The 20,567-nt window shown below is 35.3% G+C and overlaps 2 protein-coding genes across 9 annotated transcripts in view; both read left to right on the top strand.

The window, feature by feature from the left end:
• Positions 1-6,668, top strand: part of DCTN6-p27 (dynactin subunit 6) — a 30,172-nt gene extending 23,504 nt beyond the window's left edge. For all 4 annotated transcript variants that reach the window (XM_067093821.1, XM_067093822.1, XM_067093823.1 and 1 more), the window contains exons 3-5: positions 1,606-1,733; positions 3,726-3,868; positions 5,335-6,668. In XM_067093821.1, coding sequence (XP_066949922.1) covers positions 1,606-1,733; positions 3,726-3,868; positions 5,335-5,421 — 358 coding nt within the window. In that variant the 3' untranslated portion in view covers positions 5,422-6,668. The remainder of the gene's footprint in view (positions 1-1,605; positions 1,734-3,725; positions 3,869-5,334) is intronic.
• A 2,889-nt stretch (positions 6,669-9,557) lies between these two features.
• Positions 9,558-20,567, top strand: part of EndoB (endophilin-B) — a 76,741-nt gene continuing 65,731 nt past the window's right edge. For 2 of the 5 annotated variants that reach the window (XM_067093826.1, XM_067093827.1), the window contains exons 1-5: positions 9,565-9,739; positions 12,566-12,707; positions 13,316-13,444; positions 17,398-17,560; positions 20,433-20,496. In XM_067093826.1, the coding sequence (XP_066949927.1) occupies positions 9,683-9,739; positions 12,566-12,707; positions 13,316-13,444; positions 17,398-17,560; positions 20,433-20,496 (555 nt within the window). In that variant the 5' untranslated portion in view covers positions 9,565-9,682. Of the gene's footprint in view, positions 9,740-12,565; positions 12,708-13,315; positions 13,445-17,397; positions 17,561-20,432; positions 20,497-20,567 lie in introns of all 5 variants that reach the window. The other 3 variants (XM_067093828.1, XM_067093829.1, XM_067093830.1) reach the window with 3 other exon arrangements.

Consider the following 20,567-nt stretch of genomic DNA (forward strand, 5'->3'; position numbering starts at 1 on the left):
TGTTAAACATCTTGCATACACAGCTTCTGTCAGTCTTATCCTCAGAACCATTTTTAGATCTTTAATGGCAGCTTTTATTCAAGTTTTAGCTTCAAAAGTTAGGTTTCTGCTTACTGTAACGTGACCATACTTATTTCAAGACATATTTATCTTTAATCACCTTTTTAATGATGTCATCTAGCTAAAATTCTATTTTCAGCTTTTGTTATACACAGCTTTTACTATGGATTCCCAAATTCATCATATGTATGCTTTGTATCTTACTTTAGCTTCCTTACTTTGTACCCTGGCTCTGATATCTTTTTAACTTCATTATATGGTCCTTCAAATATCTATATTCCTTAACTTCTTGGTTCCTCTGACCACTCTCTTAGTATTGTCATTTCTTCCTTCCATGCTCCTTCATCAGTTCTCTCGTTATAGTGGTAGCTTTGGTACTTTGATTTTCCAAGAGAACACTGTGGATTTGTTAACCGTAAATCTGATTATGCAATACCTAAGTTTGACCATTATTTCTGCATAGTTGTCTGACCAAAGGGCATTCAACTTGGTCATTATTATTTTCTCAGTCTACTGCTTTTATACTAGCTAGAAGTCAATGTTTTTTATATTAAAAAAAAATTTGCTCTCAATTAGAAGATATCTGATACCATGAGCATTTTACAGAAAAAATAATGCTCATTTTGCCAGCAGAATTCTTGATAAATTGAATCAGACTTTTATCTTTTCTAGGCCAATAGATCCTTACTTGTCTCTTGGTGAAAAGGTTGCTTTCTTCAGCTGTCATTTTCTCTGTTCATTTTACTCTCAGTTATTTCAATGCTCTTCTAACTGTATCGCTGAACTCTTGTAGCTTTTTTATGCTCTTTGCTTTTAAATCTAATATTTTTTGCAATGTGAAATTTTGTAATTTACAGGTGAACTAGGCCCTGTGTTTTGCTATCTTTTGTGCCTAGTTGTTAAACTGCTCTCATCCTTTAGTCTGGAAATGTTTACTGGTTAACATGTTGAAAAGATCAGTGGACTTAATCTTTATCTTGTTGTTTCAGCTCACTCTCTCAAACATTGAATCCAACTCTTCTTTTAGATCACCAGTAGGGCTTTTGCAAGGCAAGATGGATTCGGGACCTTCATATGTTGATGAATGGTCATCATCTTTGCAGAACTTTGGAAAAATCTTTTTTCATTCTTGTTTGTTTAATGCATTTGGCAAAGTCTTATCATGAGACTTTGGTAACCAGAATATCTGCTTATGACTTTACTCATCACTTTAAGCTAATTATAACATCAGAATACCCATTTTATATTGATTCTTGGTAACACAGCTCTATTCCATTTCGTATTTGTAATTTTGTTCCCTAGAGTTCTTACACTTTTCCCCCCTCTTTGTAAATAATATGAATCTTCTACTGTATTCAACTTTTTACCCATAAGCAACACATCTGATCTTTGATCTAGATGTAGTTGCTTTCTTTCATTGAGCTAGTCATATGAATTTCAAAATTTTCAGTGAATGCTTTTGAGTTATGTAATTGCCTAAAGTATATTATGATTTTTATGAAATTATAATATTTGTTTCTGCAATAAATTTTTTGTTTGTTTCAGGTTACCCCCTGGGAAAGAGCCTGGTGAAACTCCTCAGGTGATGGTTATTGGAAATAATAATGTTTTTGAAGTCGACAGTTATTGCCAAGCATCTAAAATTGGAGATAATAATGTTTTAGAATCAAAGAGTAGGTTCTCTATGCACTAATGTTTTTTATGAGACATTGTTGTAGATAATTATCTCAATACCTAATTGAATGTTTCCTGTTTATGAATTCAAGAAGCCTTAGTTAGGTATCTAACTTCATTCACTTAGTACATTGCTCCTAACAGAACTCCTAATTATGTTTACTTTTAATTTCAGCTTTGGTGATAAATTAATTAATATATGGAATGCTTCACATTTTAATTTCACGTCCAGTACTCTATACATTGTTTTTTTCTTTGAAAATTTGCAATTTAATTTCTTATGCAATTATGAGATTACTGTTTACCCATAGTCAAATTATGTGTTTGAGGTTCTGATATGCAGCAGTTAAATTATGGAGTTTACTTTTGCATGCTAAGTCATGGTTTTTTGTAAGTTTATTCTCCCTTGATAAACTATGGAAACTATTTTACCAAATTTATTTGCGCTTGCTTAAAGACTAAGAAATAGATTCGGAGTTGTTATATTTTATTTTGTCCATGTTCATTTTGTTTTCTTGTGTATATCTAGTAAAAATTTTAATGTTATATATGTTTCAAAGCAAACTCTCTATTGAATGATAACCCAAATACACTGTAGTGCAAAATCCAGACACTTCGGAAAGTAATAGAAGAGAAACTCTGGCTTCCACCTTTCTGAGAAGACGTTTGGATCTCTCAGTAACTCTACCGAAGGAACTGGTCATTATCTGCTTGTATGGTGTATATTTAACACTTGCAGCCTCACCGCCCAGAAGTATATTCATGTCTCACTTAATATTACTGTTACCCCACCAGTTTTGTTATCACATTACTTTATTTGTCTGATTAAATCATTAATTTAACCTAGAGTTGGAATTTCCCCCCCCTTTTTTTTTTGCCTTTTAAAGGTTTTGAAAGGACCCATTCTCCTCCATCCCAAATCAAGTGTAGTAAATGCATGAACCTGTTGGGCATTTCTTAAATTTATATCTCGGACATGTCGAGTTTTAAGAGATAAAAGCTTTTACAGTGTTTTGATAAGTATAATGAAACACCATTTTATCATAAAAATGTCATTTTTTATTTTTCTTGGGACTATGTAAATTTAAGCACTCAAATTCATTGCCACTGGAGGAATTAACCACTGGAGGCTGAGAAGATGGAAGGGGGCCTGTTATGAAATGCTTTCTGTTGTGCTAAAGCTACTGTTGGTTTCTCTTATAAAGTACAGTGGACTTATTATTAAGAAGATTTTTCCTGCTGTCCTAGTTGCATGTTTGGTCCTGGTTTTACTGCTGTACTTGAGTTATACATTTCAATAACATTAAATGCTTTTATGTCAATTCAAAAGAAATGCTTTTCATAATGTTCCCTTCTGAAATTGGGGGTGTCTTATATGCCATCAAATAAGGTAATTCTCATTGTTTAGTTCATGATCCATATTATTTATCTGTAATTTCCATTTAGAACTGTAATATTGTAGAACATTTCTTAGTTGAAAATGCCTCGCCATAGGTGTGTTGGTGCTTTGGGCAGACTGTGCTGGAGCTTTAGGGAAGATTTTGAAAAAATCCGTATTTACTATGTAGCTTATTAGGGGGAAAAATTTGTACCCAAGGTTTGACTTGCAGCATTTGCAAAGATTGGTCAAGGTCCCATTGAGTTTTTTTATTATTTTAGAAATCTTACTGTGTTGAGTCATTGGTTTCATCTAGGAGCTCTGCCAAGTTCTGGCTTGTCAGAACTTTTCTTTTTCAGTTGTCTCTGGAGGCTTTGCTACCATGATTTAGGTTATTTTAAAGTAATGGGTTTGTATATCAAAAGATTCATTTAATTCTTGAAAGTCATATTTTCTCTACCCAATATTGGTAGCATGAAGTCTATGCATGTCTCCAAATTGTCTTGCTGACATTTACTGATGATAAAATTTACCTATGAAGTAAATTGTGTTAGTAATTTGATGACCTGAAAAAGTTAATGTATTATTTGCTACCCTTTTATCATGCTTTCAGGCCATGTGGGACCAGGGGTGGAATTGAGCCGTGGTGTTGTCATTGGATCCTTGTGCTCTGTTACGTGTCCTCAAGTTGTTCCCGAAAATACTGTCATATATGGTGATGGATTCCATCAGAGAACTCAGTCAGAAAAGCCAGCAGTAAGTTATTTCATCATGTTCTGTCTTGCATGCAGCAAGGGTTTAATTAACACCCTATTTAATTAGATTGCTTTATAATATTCACAAGGAGAGCACTGAAAATGTAGAATGCCATCACTATCAAGAAAACTATGGGGTGAAGAAGATTTAAAAGATATTGTGGTTGCATTGAACCAAATTTCATGACAAAGGAAGCATTATTATTATTATTATTATTATTATTGATGGAAATTGATGAATGATCACATTCCATTTGATAATAGGAGAAAAAGACCCATTAGCAAAATCTGTCTCTAGTTTCTGTTATATGCACGTTTTCACACAAATTACTTTACACAGCATTTATCTTAGCTTGCAGTAGGTCATGTTATAATCTTCAGGGGTTCCTTGTGTTATGACTTTTAGGCTGGTGACTTGTTTATACATCTTCTAGACCTGGATCTTGTCCACATTCCTTTGTATAACTCCATGGATTCCTCACTAATGCTTTGCATTCATCTAATAGGCCCAACTCATTGAAAACTACCTCCTTGTTGATGTTGTCTAGACTACTAAATATTTAGTTCCCACTGTTATAGGTAATATGTTTATAAGTGCCTCATCGATTACTCTTAAGTGGTTTGTGTCATTACTTTTGTACATTAATTTGCTCTCTTTGAAGGTAATCTTATGAGTTTTATCCAAACAACATACGTAATTTCTGTTTTATATTATTATTGTGCTTAGTGTTCCAATCTACACATATTCATAAGGAAGGTCACATCTTTCACCCTGAGTTATATAAACCTGTGGGCCCATTTCTTCTTTATAAACTTTACTTTTATTATTGCATACAGTACTTCTTTCCTAACTGTATTCTTAAAATGAAAGGTGAAATATAATGATCATTCTTTAACTTACTGTAGTATGATAGAAAAATAAAAGAAGCCACAGTGGAAGGCCATGGACTATCACAACGTGAAACTGGAATTACAGTGATACCTTGTCAGAAAGCACTGTAGATACAATCATTTATATAAAGGCAAATAGGCTTAGTTGAATTATCAGTAAGTGAGAGAGCATAGAAATTCATATTGATATGCTATATAAGAGCATAATATGCCTTGCTTAGTTAAATACCGTATAATGTTAAGAGGATATATGTTGGTTATTTATACATATGCAGATACACTGTAGTACAGTTTGTTACAACTTTTAATGTGAGGGATTTAAATATGTGGTTATTTTACTTAGTTGTGGGTTTTGGGACTCATTGAACCAAATCCCCTTGTAGGCTGAAGGCATTCTGTAGTTTCACTTCTTACATTGTGACATAATTTGTCTCCCATAATTGAAGAGACCTTATTTTTGTCCTGTTTATTTATGTATATATTTTTACTATGAAGTTGTATTATTCATTTCACAGTAGTTTAACTACATATTTAAGCAAGAAACTTATTCCCTGTCATTACTTTTTCCTTTCTCAGGCTCAGGGACTGCAGTTAGATTTCTTGACCAAGATTCTGCCAAACTACCACCATCTTGTCAAACCTAAGAAAAAACTTCCAGCTTGAACTGTCATAGTTCATTTTTAGACTTACAATATTTTCAAGAAATTTAAATTGCCATTTTAGGAAGAAATTTGTATTGTGGAAAGTAAGTTAATGCAATTTGTTGATAGTTTTATGTTTTGTAAATTAGGCAAAGTTATGATGTTAGCTTTTATATTTCACTCAAAAAACTGAAGTCACCAAACATTACACTTTTAGCTTTGAAATTTTCAAAAGTTACCATATTAAAGTAACCAACAGTTATAGTTGCACTGCTGCTTCACTTATCTATGTCACAGACCTGTATGTGAAATCTTCTTTGGATTTTGTTAAGTACCTCATGAGAGCTTTACATCCCAGAATGACCAAAGAAAGTCAGAACAACAAATGGATTACAATTATGAGACTTGTATCCCCTAGGTAAAAGCAATTGTCAGCCTTTTTTGTGGTCAGTGAGTTTTTTTTATTGCTCAGAGACTTTGCTCTGAATAGTTGCACAGAATCAGTTTTAATATAGATATCCTGCAACCAACAACTCTTTGAGTGTACTACTTGAACCAGATCTTTTATTGGTCATATTGAGATAAAGGCTCCAACCAGATATAATAACAGTTAATAAAAGGCTTGTTAGTTGAATGCTACAAGAGAGAGAAGTTATCAATGCAATTTTTAGTAGTGAGTGCCTTTTGTATTTTTCTGTGTCTGTTATCAAGATTTGTAATACTTTGATTGAATAACAAAGACATTGTTAAAGGCTGGTGTTAAAGTAAATGTCTTACTATTTATTCACCAGTCTTTGATATTTCTTTTTAAAGATATTTTGAAATTCATTTGCGCAGTTTACGTAAGTTTTCGTAATCAGCATTGCTGTTATGATAAAAGTGTATGCGAACAGCTCTCATGAAGTAGGTTCTAGAACTTCCCATATGGAAGATATCAAAGGAATTATTATCTGTATTATCTGTAGATTATAAAATACTGTAATTATCTCATAGCTGTAAGCAAAACTTTTGAAATTAGTTGCAATTGGTATGCAGTTAATGGTGCTTTGTTTGCAAGGTGATATAGAGTTTTCATCTGCTGTACTTTCATACATCTTATGAAATATTTTTGGGAAAAGGATATATTTGCAATAAGAAACAAGAAGTTGTCCAGAACCATTTCTAGCATATTATGGTGCAGTTTATCTTCACTCTTCTATACTGCCCATGGAAAGTATCTGTCTTCAAGATTGCTGTGCAGAAAGCTTTAATAAAGTATGATATACTGTATGTAGCTTTTTCATTCAGATACCTTTATAGAAAAATTAAGGTTGTATTTTATTGTTCTCCAAGTTACACCCTGAAGTAATTTGTTTTCATATCGAGTGCTGAAGTTGGTACAGTATAGATGGTATTTTTGTAAAACTAGTTTTCATTGCTTTGTGAATACTTCTTAGTGAGAACTAGACTTATGATGATTATGTAAGACCCATGCTACTTATTGCAACAAAAATATGGACCTCAGCAAAGAGAATGGAAGAGATTTTGAGGAGGAGTGATTAGAGAATGCTGAGATTCATGGTCAGAGTGTAATGGGAAGATTACAAATTCTGTTTCCTTCAGTCTCGCTGTTCACCACTCCAACTTCCTCGTTTCCCTTTCTAAAGCACTGAATGGCTGTAAGTACCTCAGTGCTTGGCTTTATAAAAAATTTCAACAATCAGTCATTCATCCCCTAATAGGGAAAAGCTAGAGTAAACATTTATGATGATGGTGATGATTTGTGACAGCTTCATATGTTTGCTGATGGCTAATTACCAAAAAAACTACAATAGGAAACCTGTAAGGGATGTTTTGGGAAAAATTATAAATACTTTTTCTTTGAAAAGATTTTTATCCAAATATTAAAATTATTGAAAGCGTTATTTGTGTAAATACGACTCATACTCTACACAAAATACTAGTATAAATATAGAATTCTAAGCACCGTTTATCCTGATTTTATAAAAATAAAAGTCACAGAAATCATGGTTCCCCTTACTTTGACAAGGTCTGGTAAATCAGTGTCTTGAGTACGGTAGTTGTAAGTTCATCATTTTAAAACTCGGTTTTTCTTTTATGTCATAATATTTCCCTCATTTTTACTTGTGTGTTAACCGTAAAGCTAAATTTCAGCCCCCGAAAATAGTTTCCTCCTGCATTCAAAATCTCTCAAAAATATCCTCTTCATCCCTATCAAAGATTAATTGTTCTCAGTGTACAGGGAACAGGGCATCAAAATCATTCCTTATTCTGTGATCATGGTTAAATGGATTATAGGCAGCCTTCATGCCATGACATAGGAGGAACCCATGGAGCTCTAATAGAATTTTACCCAACACCAAAGATAGGAACTCAACCAGTGACCATTGAAGGGATCTCCTGTGAATGAGGAAATTGGTGTTGGTCGCCATTGCCATTTTTGTTACACTAAGGACATAACGCAAAATGGGGGGACAATGCAGTGGTGATGAACGCCATTGGTGCCTTTGGATGTCGTAGAGCTCTCTCTCTCTCTCTCTCTCTCTCTCTCTCTCTCTCTCTCTCTCTCTCTCTCTCTCTCTCTCTCTCTCTCTCTCCATCTGACAGTGATTACACAGTATCAGTACCTCTGACATAATCAAACCCTATAAACAGTTAGCACTCCAAAAGAAAAAGAAGCTTCAGTGTCATCATCCTTTCTACCAACGCCTGAAGAAAGGAAAATCTTTAAAGTTAAGGCGACTTGGTATGCTTCAGAAGCCAAGGAGTGACGTATTTCCTTATATCTCCTCATACTTTATTTAGTCCTTCACAAGACCTGTGACCAAGTGTGATGCTCGTAAAACAATTTACCCAAGCAAAAAGGAAAGGAGTGACAGTAGCATCTCTTTGCTTTCTCGTGAGTATTGCTACTGTCTATCAATTTAAAGTTGAAGGGTGTTTTTGAAAGGACATTCTTAATTAGATTTGACATACTTAAAAAATCATATCTGGAATTAAGGACATAGCATACAAAAAATTTTAGCCACCCCCCCAAAAAAAAAAACCATCCTCTAAGAGACGTCATCCATGTCCTGTGGTCATGGCACTGAATAATGTACCAGGGCATGGACTTCCCTACCCCAACCCCCCAGCACCTACACACACGTTCCTAATCATTTCTGTTTTGGATGCACTTTCACACTTCCCGAATACTTGGAGGATGGGACACACAGACGGTTGGAAAAACATTAACACCTGGGCAGAGGCACCAACCTCATTTGTGACTGAGGGTGGCTGTCTCATTAGCATATCTTATTTTTGGGATACACTTGGACTCTCTCCTTTTCTCTATTAAAACTAGAAAAACAGCATAATTTAGTCTATGTGTTTGATGTATTTTTAAAAATAAATAAATTAAGTTTATACAGTACTTGACTTATTCATCATATATATATATATATATATATATATATATATATATATATATATATATATATATATCTTTCACCTGTGGTAATGTGTGATAAACGAATCACGTGTTAAAGTGATTATAATATATATATATATATATATATATATATATATATATATATATATATATATATATATATATATATATATATATAGTATATATGATGGCCGTGGGTTTAATGCGCGTCACTGTAGTCGTGGTTCGAGCCCACGAGACGACGAACTTATTAAATTAAAAAATCCCCCTTCGGATAACATAATATATGAAAATATATCGGAGGTAGAGCGAATTGAATATTAAAGTACATTTGTAGCTAAATGCTTGGATATGAATCACGGTGATGCGATATATATATATATATATATATATATATATATATATATATATATATATATATATATATATATATATATACACGTATACCTAACTTTCTTAGCATCCATTGCATTCTTTATTTATTATAAGGAAGAATGACGCCTTAAAAATACAAATCTAGTACCATCTTTGATTCAAATTTATGTATTTCACTACGAACTGTAAACCATTCATTTCCGATTAGCACCCGCATCCTGTTCATTTACCGAGCAAAAAAGAAACTACATGTTAATTTTTGATGACTCTAATCATCATCCCCGTTCATTTCAAAGGTAACGAAGAACTTGCCAATCATCCATCGATGACATTTACTCTCAGTCATCTGTTCATTTATGAAGCGAACCAGAAAGAAGAGGAATCCCGTGCGTCGTCTGCCGTGAATCGGCATTAGTGCGACATCTCTGGGCTCTGTCGTCAACTATTACTGTCAATACTACCACATAACTCTTGCAAAATGGACCTAAAGAAACTCGCTGGTCAAGCTGGGCAGTTCCTGACCCGAGCCGTACAGGTCAGTGAAATTTCCGTCAGTGGTTTGTGGGTGAATGGTCGTCTGTCAGCGCTGCATAAGGCCCCCAAAGAGTGTTAACCCAGTTAAGGCACGTCCCCTAAAACTTCCCTGGCATTGCCTGGAAAATGTCGATTAGCTTATCGTCGCCTCCGTGTGGCTCTTTTTTATCTTTATTTATATAAAATACATCTTGGTATTTGGAAAAGGGTTTATTGAGCTTTTATGGCATTGCAGAATTTGGAATTAGATCCGTATTCCTGGGCGTGGTTAGTTTAGGGAAAGTTGACACTATCTAGCCTAAGCTTATTTATCATCATTTTTCCTGGTATATTATGAACCGTTAGTATATGTGAACCGTCAGGGCTGTATCGTAACGGTTACACATACCCCGCAAACGTAGATTTATATTTAAGCGTAACATCAGAATACTGTATCAGTTGCTACTGTAGAGTCATACTAATATAATGCAAAATGGACACATAGGTTAGGTAGGCTATGAGTGAATTTGGCCTATAGGTTCATTATAGCCTAGAGCAAGACGAACCTTTTACTTGTTTAAAGGAAACATTTTATATATTTTTGTATGAAATGAACATTAAAAGGAGATGATAAGTTACAATTCAGGACTTGAAATCATTGTCGCTTCCAAAACTGCTTGGCGCAAGAGGCTTCATTAGAACATATATACTAACTTATTTTATTTTAATTCATAGGAGGCAGAAAAATGTACATTTTTTTCTGAAGGAGGTGGTAGACTAACAGAGAAGCATGGCACTTTACCCTTCTAATGTTTCAAATTGTAGTTTATGAAACTTAACCTGCCTACCCTAACCTAGAGCACTGTGGTCTACTTTGCCTTTGGAGACAATGGCCCCTAGACTTTGCCTGAAAAAATGCCTGATGACCTTTTTCTAGGGAAGGGTTATGAGTATTATGCATTAGGAATTGGGCTATTCCCACATTGGTTGGGTTTCATGGAGACATCAGATGTGCAGAAATAATATCCTATTTATGAAAAGCTGTTGGTGTGGAACACTGACCTGTACTCTTTTGAACTTATTCGAGATGATCCACAGCACTTCAGTCAGATTTTTCTAAATATGTGAGGTTGCATGTATGTGAAGTTTAAGAAGAGTGATTGATTAAAGATTGCTTCAAACACAGTTAAATTTCTTAGTTACAGAGTAGTTTAGCAAGTGAATTTTGCTCTGTTGTAAAACCAGATAATTTTTTTAGGCCTTGAATTACTCACAATGATAGCATGGAATCACACTCAGTGATAGCTTTGGTTGCCATCCTTGATGGCATTTGTGAATGTAGTCCCATTGAAGGGTTCTAAACCTTCAGGTTTGTTCTTATGGGAAAACAACCCATTGCCATTTTAGGAGGAGTCTGCTTCAGCGGGAGGTGGAATTGTCATCGTTTTTTAGTTTCCTGTAAAAGAAAACTATTCTGCTGGCTTTGTCTGTCCATCTGCACTTTTTCTGTTCACCCTCAGATCTTAAAAACTACTAAGGCTAGAGGGTTGCAAGTTGGTATGTTGACCATCCACCATCCAATCATCAAATATACCAAATTGCAGCCCTCTAGCCTCGGTAGTTTTATTTTATTTAAGGTTAAAGTTAGCCATAATCGTGCTTATGGCAATGATATAAGATAGGCAACCACTGGGCCATGGTTAAAATTTCATGGGCCACGGCTCATACAGCATTATACTGAAACCACCAAAAGATAGATCTGTTTTCAGTGGCCTTGATTATACGCTGTAGCGGTTGTACAGAAAACTCGATTGCACAAAGAAACTTCGGCGCATTTTACACTTGTTTTCTCTTAGGGCCAGTGTATGATATTGAGGGGTGCAAAGCAAGAGCAACTGTCCAGTTCAGCAGCCTTGGGGAGTAAATCAAACAATCACTACTTAACCTATGGCTTTATTTACTAATACAGTACTTTTATTTTCAAAATTTACATTACACAACTTAGTTCTGAGCCAGTCCCTACCTAACTAGGAAATAACCTACCTAAGAACATTATCATTCATTTCCATATCATTCTATTTATGGTGGCCATCATATTTATGATAGCCTAAAGGGAATTTCTGAATAGGAGTAGCCAAGATGTTTCAGTCAGTTGTCTTATTTCCCAACCAGCAAGATTATGCTATAGATTTAATATTAAACACTTTGCTTTCAGAAGTTGTAAACCCTTTAGTAATAAGAATAGTGCACAACAGAATACTATAAACAATGTACAGCAAGATCAAATTAGAACTTTCTCTGTAAAGCTTAATATGTTAAAGGAATTTCCAAGACTGTCAATCAAACCTAACCAGTTATTCACTATATAATAAGTTGAATCCAGTTTTCATCAAACAATCACTGAAACTTTGTGCACTCCACAAGGCAATCTAGGGAGATGGTGACTACTAGGTTAAGCAAATAGGGCTCATGGGTTTGTATTATGGAATAAATTTTATTTTGTAAAATCTTATGATGTTTAGGTGTTAAGATTTATCATTCACATATCGTACAGTAATTGTTTTATAAATCTGTTGAGTATGGAGGATGGGCTTATTATTTGGCTTATTACTGTTGAAGATAGCTTATATCTCCATGCTGATAGGTGAGGGGATATCAGCCAATATCTCCATGCTGATAGGCGAGGGGATATCAGGCATCTTTAACATTAGGTAAGTATCCAAATAATAAATTGTGTAATGAAAATTTATATTATTTTTTCTCATTCATTTATTGTGCATTAATTGTTTTATAAATCTGTTGGATAGTGAGCTTATTTATTTTTTCTTCACTTTCAATGATATTGCAGTACACAGAAGAGAAACTTGGGAATGCAGAGAAGACAGAGTTAGATGGCCATTTTGAATCTCTGTCCTTGCAAGCAGAATCTGCCAGAACATGGACCGAAAAATTAGTGACAGGAGCAGAGTCTGTTCTGATCCCCAACCCAGGTAAGCCTGTTATGATTAAATGTATTACCTTGTTTAATGTCCATTGTGAACTGTTTTTTCATCTAACCAAATATTTTTTCATCTAACCAAATATCTAGGATTTATAAATGCATCTCAATGGGGCAAACTTCACAGGTAGAGGTTGTCCATGGCTCTTTCAGATTCCTCTGGGTTCCCATCAGTGTGGAAACCTGAGCGATAAAGGAAAGGACAGAAGAATTTCCATGAAAAGAGATAATTTCATAAGAGGCTAAGGGAAAACTCCCATAGAAACAAAACTTCAAGTTTTTATTACTTAAACTATTTATGAAGTTAAAAGGTAACTTTTGAAAAAAAAAACTTTGTTAAAATTTACTTTAGAAGCTGAATTTTTAAGATTTCCAATACTGTAATGTTATTTTTCCTGATGAGTTAAAGTTTTTACTAAAAATTGAGTTAGTTTTTAAGTGAGCTCTTATGAGTTTGTCACTATGTTTAGAGTATACTAGAATTATCAATATGTATTGCAGGTCTGTAATGTCTTTTTAAGATACGATCATAATCAGTGCAGTTTAAATTTTACGGGTGAGTTAACCTAATTTGGTACATGAATCTTTTTTGCCTTTCAGGTAACAGAGTAGAAGATATGCTGTTTGAAAAAATAGAAAAACGCCGTCCAAATCGTCTTAGCAATCTAGAGTACTTAGGGTTGGACATGGTTCAAGCTGGAAATGATTTTGGGCCAGGAACTGCATATGGTAAGTTAGTTTATTGTAGTGGTTTAAGTATGTTATTTTCAAGGTGATGGTGTGTTATGACTTTCTTAAAGGGATTAGTTTAAATGTAATTGATTGCTCATTATTCAGTACTGTGTTTGTATTTTTTGTGGTTTTACCCGTCTGTTTATTCATCTGGAATGAATAAGGATTTCAGTTGTTTTAAAATTTACAGATATTTTTACAATCAAACTTGCCTTTCTATTATGGTAGCTGAATTCCTTGTGCCAGTGGTAGGCTGACAAAGTGTGAAACAGTATATAAAAAATTAATAATAGTATCATTCATTTTATGCCATCTGTGCTGCCATCCCTTCAGGCCAAGCTGCTTGTTTTAGCGTATGTTGTTTTGAGTTTTTCTCTACTCATTATTGAGTGAGGACGTGGTAGAAAGGGCTGTGGAAACAAAAGTTTATTTTTTGGATTTTGGTTTGCAAGAAAAGAGGCAGATAAAATTAGAAAGCAGATAAAAAGAGATGCTACTAAGTCTGGTTTAGGAAATGAAGATAAGGGCATGAGTGATACAGGTGTACATGAAGTATCAGATAGCTGTTCTTCCCACTCTTCTGATTGACAGATAATTCCTCTCCTGCAAGCTGTTCTTCCATCTTAAAGCTCCTCAAATTGTTCAAGATATAAGATTTGGCAGGATAGAATCTAACTTAGGTACTTTCAGACCTGCTTTTGAGAAATTTCTGTCTTCATTTGCACCAGATGGAGAAGAGTTAACCCAGTGTCCAGTTGGGCACTTTTGTTGTAGCCGAAAGGACCTAGGACCTTAGGCAGAATGTCAGGTATTTGTTCTGCAGCCCTAGGAAGCCTGATTTTCTTATATTAAATGGTTAGAGATGCCCATTCTAACTTGGACCCCATTTTTATCATAGCTTTAGGTAAAGTTTCATGATGTAAGAGCAGTGGCAGCTACTTTTAATTTTCTTACGAATCTTGCATTGGAGAGGGTAGTAGACTCCAGGCAATGGAGATGCAGTTCTGTTTTTTGCATCACATTGTTTGTAGGGCATCAAAATGTAATATGAATCTTGCAGAGCATTACTGTCCCTCAGTTCATTAGGTCATATCAGTATCCTAAGTTGTTAGAGTTGCTGTACTCTTTTCTTTTATAGTTAAATAGGAATATGTTAAGTTAGGGGAGCATGAGGGTACTTATGATGGGATAGGTTTGTGTGCCTTCATTCTTTTGTTTGGTCTTTATTTACTTTGTTGCTCTGCTTGACCTAGACACAAGGCCATTGCCCTACTTTCAGTAGAGAGAGGTATACCATGCAAGGCACCTCCAGTATTATTTTACGGACCTCGTGACCTGAAAAAATATTCCTCACTTGGTGCCAGTACCTGCCTATGGAATCCAAGTCCCTTTGGAATAATTAAATTTTTTTTTTTTTTTTTTTTTTTTTGTCCTAGCTGATTTCCCACCTCTTCTACTTATGTGAGAATCAGTAGTCAGAGAAGTAACTTTAGTTTTAAGAATATAAATTTTAAAAATAAAATTTTTTTAATACTTAAATCTAATTATGCCAGACTGCCTTTTGGCTAGTGTATGCTCAGTGAAGGATTCAAGGAGTTTTTTTGGCATCTGTCTGATCATTAGAGGGATGATATATCTCTCTCCCTTTCTCTTTTATTCCTGAGGTCACAGTGAATCTCAGAACTTGTCAGTTCCTGATGGGAGACTCAAATTCTTTTGACCCCTCCTGCAGAGTCTTTGTTGGTGGCTTTGTAGATGAGATGCTTCTGCCTGGTGTGAGCTGTAAGATATTACCTGGAAAGGACTGTGTCAGCACTTTTTCATTAGTAAAGGCAAGCCTAAAAAGTAGATGTCTAGGAACACCCTTCCTTGTTGAGCTTATACTCCCCAGAGGAAGACATCACTCATCTTACTTGTGCAAGAGCTTACTGGTGCAACAGGCAGTTGTACGACGTTCGCGACGCTTTTCAAATATATTCATCAGAGCTTACTGGTGCAAGAGCCCATCCGATGGTCAAAACGGCAGAATAATCATAATTTGAAGGGACCATCCAGTTTAATCGCTTTTGGAACAATTTTTGGATTTTTTTTGGATAATTTTTAGGGGCAGGTGTGTCGGGACCGCCTGTAGTCAGGGCATGGGACCATCCTTAAGCTTTTGGAACAATTTTTTGGTTTTTTGGATAATTAGGGCAGGTGTCTCGTGTAGGTAGACATCCTTTACCTCATTCTAGCTGAGGGATGTTGCCCACAAGTCCCTGGATACCTTCTTGAGACCTGAGGTGCTGCTCAACAAGTGGTGTAAGAATCCAACTCTGTTTAGACACAGCTATGTAGTTTGACTACTTCTGCCTAGTGTAAGTCTGAGGGCATGAGTGCACAGTGGCTGGACTCTCTTCCTTCCCTCCATTCTGGAACAGCATCTAGGCTGAAGTATCAGCTAGGTTGAGCTAGATACGGGTAACTACTTTGAGTACCCAATCTTAGGATAGTTCCTAAGATGCTTCCTTCTTGGCTCTCCCTTTTAAGAAGAATTGGGGCATCGGTAGAGCTAGATTCTGGACCCATTACTTGATACTAGCTAGACAGAGGCCTACCACTCATTCATTTCATATGCCAGACTGAGAAGTGGTTACTTGAGTCACTGCATCCTCTGCTTGCATACATGACCAGGGGCATGACAGTTCTGGGTAGGATTCAACTTTAGTCAATAGTCAGACATGACCTCTTACCTAAGGAGTAAGTATCCTATACAAAAGGCAATAATTTGTATTTCTCTAGGAACAAATAACAGATTTTTAAAGACAACTGAATTTTTCCTTGGTATACAGTTCAGTGCCTTTTATCATAATCCCATCACAACCCCCTGTTTTGTCCTTGTGGTTGAAGGAAAAATTGTTAGTGATTGTGAGAACAATCGTTGGCCGGTTGTTCCTTTGTTGCCTCCTTTATTTGTTTTTTTTTCCCTTGCTGGCGTGTTGACGTCTGTTGGATGATGTCAGACTTCATCAGTTAGGTCCAGGGTGGCAGCAAGTCAGGTCCAGGGCAGCAGCAAGTCTCGGTAGCAGAGCAGCGGAGAGCATTTTTCACCATGATGGTTGTCGTCTCGACTCTGCCATGGGCGCCTGGAGTTGAAGGACTGTTTCTGAGGGCTAGATGGTTGCTGTGTCGGCTCTGTCTTTGTTGTCCTGCAGTGTTTGTTTTACTGCTTTATATTATTTTTTTTATGCTGCCTGTTTGTTTTTTTGTATGTTGCTGTTGGCATTTTGTTTATTATCACTGATGATTTAATTACATGAGCTCTGTATGTTGCTGCCTGTTATTGCTTGTTTTTTTTGGTCATTTCAAGTTTTTTCTCTTCTGGACCTGACTCACTTGTAAATATTGTAAATAATAAACTAATATTAAGGTCACTTTTTGGTTTTGTTGTGCTCCTTCCTCCTTTGTTTGTCACCTCTCGTCAGTCATTTCAGCCCAATTGCTTGTTTTTGTCTTGAACCTGCTGGTCTCGAAGTAGCGAGATCATTACAGTGATGGAAAGTGAGTTAGGGTTATTCCCCAATTACTTGCATAACCACCAGTTAACCACACTGTTACCAGGTTCAAAGACCATACTAGCTCATGCTGATGATACCCCTGTATAAAAGACTGGTTTGCATACCTAGGAAGAATATAAATTTCTTTAAAATTTTGTTATATTTTGGCAGCAATGACCTTCATCATGATCCCAGTGTAGAGTATAAATCAGTCATTCAGCCATCCATATTAGGAAATATTTATGTAATAATATGTTCACTATGAAGTGTTGAAATTAGTTTATAGTAGAAAGACAAAGCCAGGTTTGTCACTGATGTGATGTGACAGTCTATGTAAAAGTATTTTCTGTATAATGATGTTTAATGTGGGAAAATAATTTTTAAGGAACATAATTCCTTTGTTTTATCTTGTAGGCTCAGCATTACTAAAAGTTGGTGGAGCTGAACAGAGACTTGGATTGGTTGAAAGAGAATATATTAGCAATGCTTTCACTGGCTATGTTCAACCCATGAGAAAGTTCCTGGATACAGAAATGAAGACAATTACTAGAGAAAAACGGTTACTAGAAACCAAAAGGTATGTTTTTGAGGTTGTTGCTGTTTTGTAAGAATGAAGATTTGCCTTTTGCTCCAAACATTTCATGTGCCTAAAAATTTTTTTTTATTATATTTATATGTAAGTTACGGGCAGTTATGCTTAGATTTCAGGGGAAAGGGTTACATATATTATATTAATCACATGATGGAACTTGGTCAGTGCAGGGAATCATTGGGTTTTGTAATGGTGGTCCTGGCATAAAAAATCTAATTTTATTAAACCAAAATTTTTTTATGCAAACCCTTTGTTTGGAATACTACAGACTTTCCAGAATTCTAATTAACAGACAAAGCAAGAAATTTGTTACTCATCATAATGTGCCAATGGAGTCTTAGTTTTCCAGTAGCCTCATTTCATGTTTTGCTGAACCATTAATTGCAAGAATTTGCCATCATGGGGCAGAAACTTTGTGTTGTAAGTAGTGAGAAAAGTGAATTATATTTTAGTAAAATAATTTGTTATCTTGCAACTCATTTGTAGTGAGCCCATTTAGGAGGAATAGAATCAACTTGGTGAATGCCCCATATCAAACTGGTTGGGCACTGTGGGATCTATTTGGAGACCTTGGGAACGAGGTCAACAACTGATTTTGAGTGGATATTAAAAAAGGGCAACAGGATTTATGAATTAATTATGTGATCCAAAAACAGTAGACTTAATGATCACGTAAGACATACTGGGTAGTAACATTGAAACTCTGTGCCTTAAAGGATGCATAATGAGAAGGACTAAGATAAAGAGTTACCATAATGAGAAGGGAAAGTTAAAAGGATTATGATCCTACCATGTACAAAATTCCAACTGGGTGCTACCAGTACTACTGTGATCCTTGACTTAGTGAGTATGAATCCAACCACCAGTAGTCACACCTGCATTATAGGGATTGCTTGCCATTAAAACTGATTGAAAGCAAATTATATTATTACTTTATTAACTTTCATGAGTCTTCAAGAAATTTTGCTTGAAACTTGCTCTCTGGGACACCCTATTGAGAGGAATAGCTTAGATATGCCTCCCCTGGTGTATTTCATCCTATGAAGCTGAGATCAAATGGCATAATTAGGTAGAATTGAAGGTCCTCCTTGTCCCTGGTAAGAGCTAGGAGAAAACAGATGGCAAACGACAAATGTATCAGTCCTGGCTACCTTGGGTTTGTGTCCTCAACACAAAATCACATCTCTTATCTCATGTACCTTAATAGCCTGCTTGAGTTTACAAGAAATTTCACTTGAAACTTTAATTCTGGAATGTCCTGTTGAGAGAAACAGCTTGGGCATGCCTCCCCTGGAGTTCTTCATTGTATGAAGATAAGATTAAATGGCCATAACTGGTATAGTGAAAAGTAGGGTAACAGGAAGAACAGATGAAGGAAGGAAGGAAGGAATAGTAAATTTGCTTTGAGTGTTGCACTGTTTCACTGATTTATTTTAAAACTGCATATTGCTCTATTTCTCTTTGTTGGGTTTTCTTTTATATACACCACTGAGACCCCACCCTTGCCAGTTTAGGAGGGCAAGATCCATTGTAAGCTGAGGAGAGCATTGTTAACCATGGCAAAATGAACACAAGAAATTAAGTTCTTTGTTAAGCAAAGACATTAACAATTTAAAACCGCAGCCAGGCAGTCCATGACAAGTATACTGAGACTTTACCTGTTCCAGTATTTTCTGATAAACCACTGAAAAGACAATTTAATTAAATAACACCAGGCCAACACAGCCACTCCCATCAGCTAACACTTAATACAAAAATACTTTTAAGGATAACCACAATATTACAAAGTCATCAAATTACAAAATAACAGAGAACTACAAGTTACTGTGCACAGAAAATCATAATCATGAAATCTGTAAAGCAGAGAAATCCCAGTTGAAATTTGGATAACTACAAATGCACAGACTGCACGACACAGCAGCAACAGTTACAAGAAATTGTATCTCACTAAAAAAGGTTGAAATGAAGAAGTGAATGAAAAGGAAAATTCCAGTAATGCAAAAACATAGAGTGGAGTAAAACAAATACTCACAGTAACCCTGTAAGGGAAAGGCAGCATAAGTGAATTGAAATAATTATGCAGTGATGACTCAGAAGAAGTGATGATACTGGACTCAAATCAATTGAAAGCACTAAGAGTACAAGGAGCATGCACAGTAGGACCTTTCACTCTTGAACAGTACCAATCAGCATACCTGGGTTTTAGGTTGTCCGTGGAAATAAGGCAACATATGAAATAAGGGGTTTTTGATGAAATAAATTTATAGTATGAGAGAGAGAGAGAGAGAGAGAGAGAGAGAGAGAGAGAGAGAGATTGAATATATAAAGTCTCTCCAACTAGGGACCAATTTTCTATTGATTTCTGTTCTTATCATTGTATCACAGTTTCTTTGAACAGGCACTATGAAAAATGAATACATAGAGTATATATTTTGGATAAATTTTTTACCTTTTATTGTCTTTTTACGTCATTTTTATTGTTTTAGCCTTGATATTTAAAGTTTCAGATGAAATAGAGTACCAAATACATACTAAATTGTATACTAAAGTTTGGCTGCATGCATTGTTGTTATCTTATCTGAGAATTTTTTAACCAACAATGATTACATGATTGATTTCTAAAGAGGAAAAAGATGAAAAAGTGTCCAGATCTATGAGGATAAGGGAGTTCTGTGGTAGACAAAAGACTGTTAGAAAGGCCATAAAGACTTACTGATCATGGAGATCATTAAAAGGTGAAAAGAAATATTATTAGATAGAAGTGAAGAGAACATATGCATTATAAAATAAATATTAATTTTGCATGCATGTGCATTTTGTCAACATTTTTGAGGTTGGATCATTTTCATTCTGACAGGTTGGACCTTGATGCATGTAAAAGTCGGTTGAGAAAAGCACGATCACAAGAGGGTCAAACAGCAGTAAGTATTAGTTCACTCAGATGATGTAGAGTGGTAGTTATAAGAAAATGATTTTTGTGTAGCATTTAGCA

This window comes from Macrobrachium rosenbergii, chromosome 50 (assembly GCF_040412425.1).
Source record: "Macrobrachium rosenbergii isolate ZJJX-2024 chromosome 50, ASM4041242v1, whole genome shotgun sequence".
Taxonomy (NCBI): domain Eukaryota; kingdom Metazoa; phylum Arthropoda; class Malacostraca; order Decapoda; family Palaemonidae; genus Macrobrachium; species Macrobrachium rosenbergii.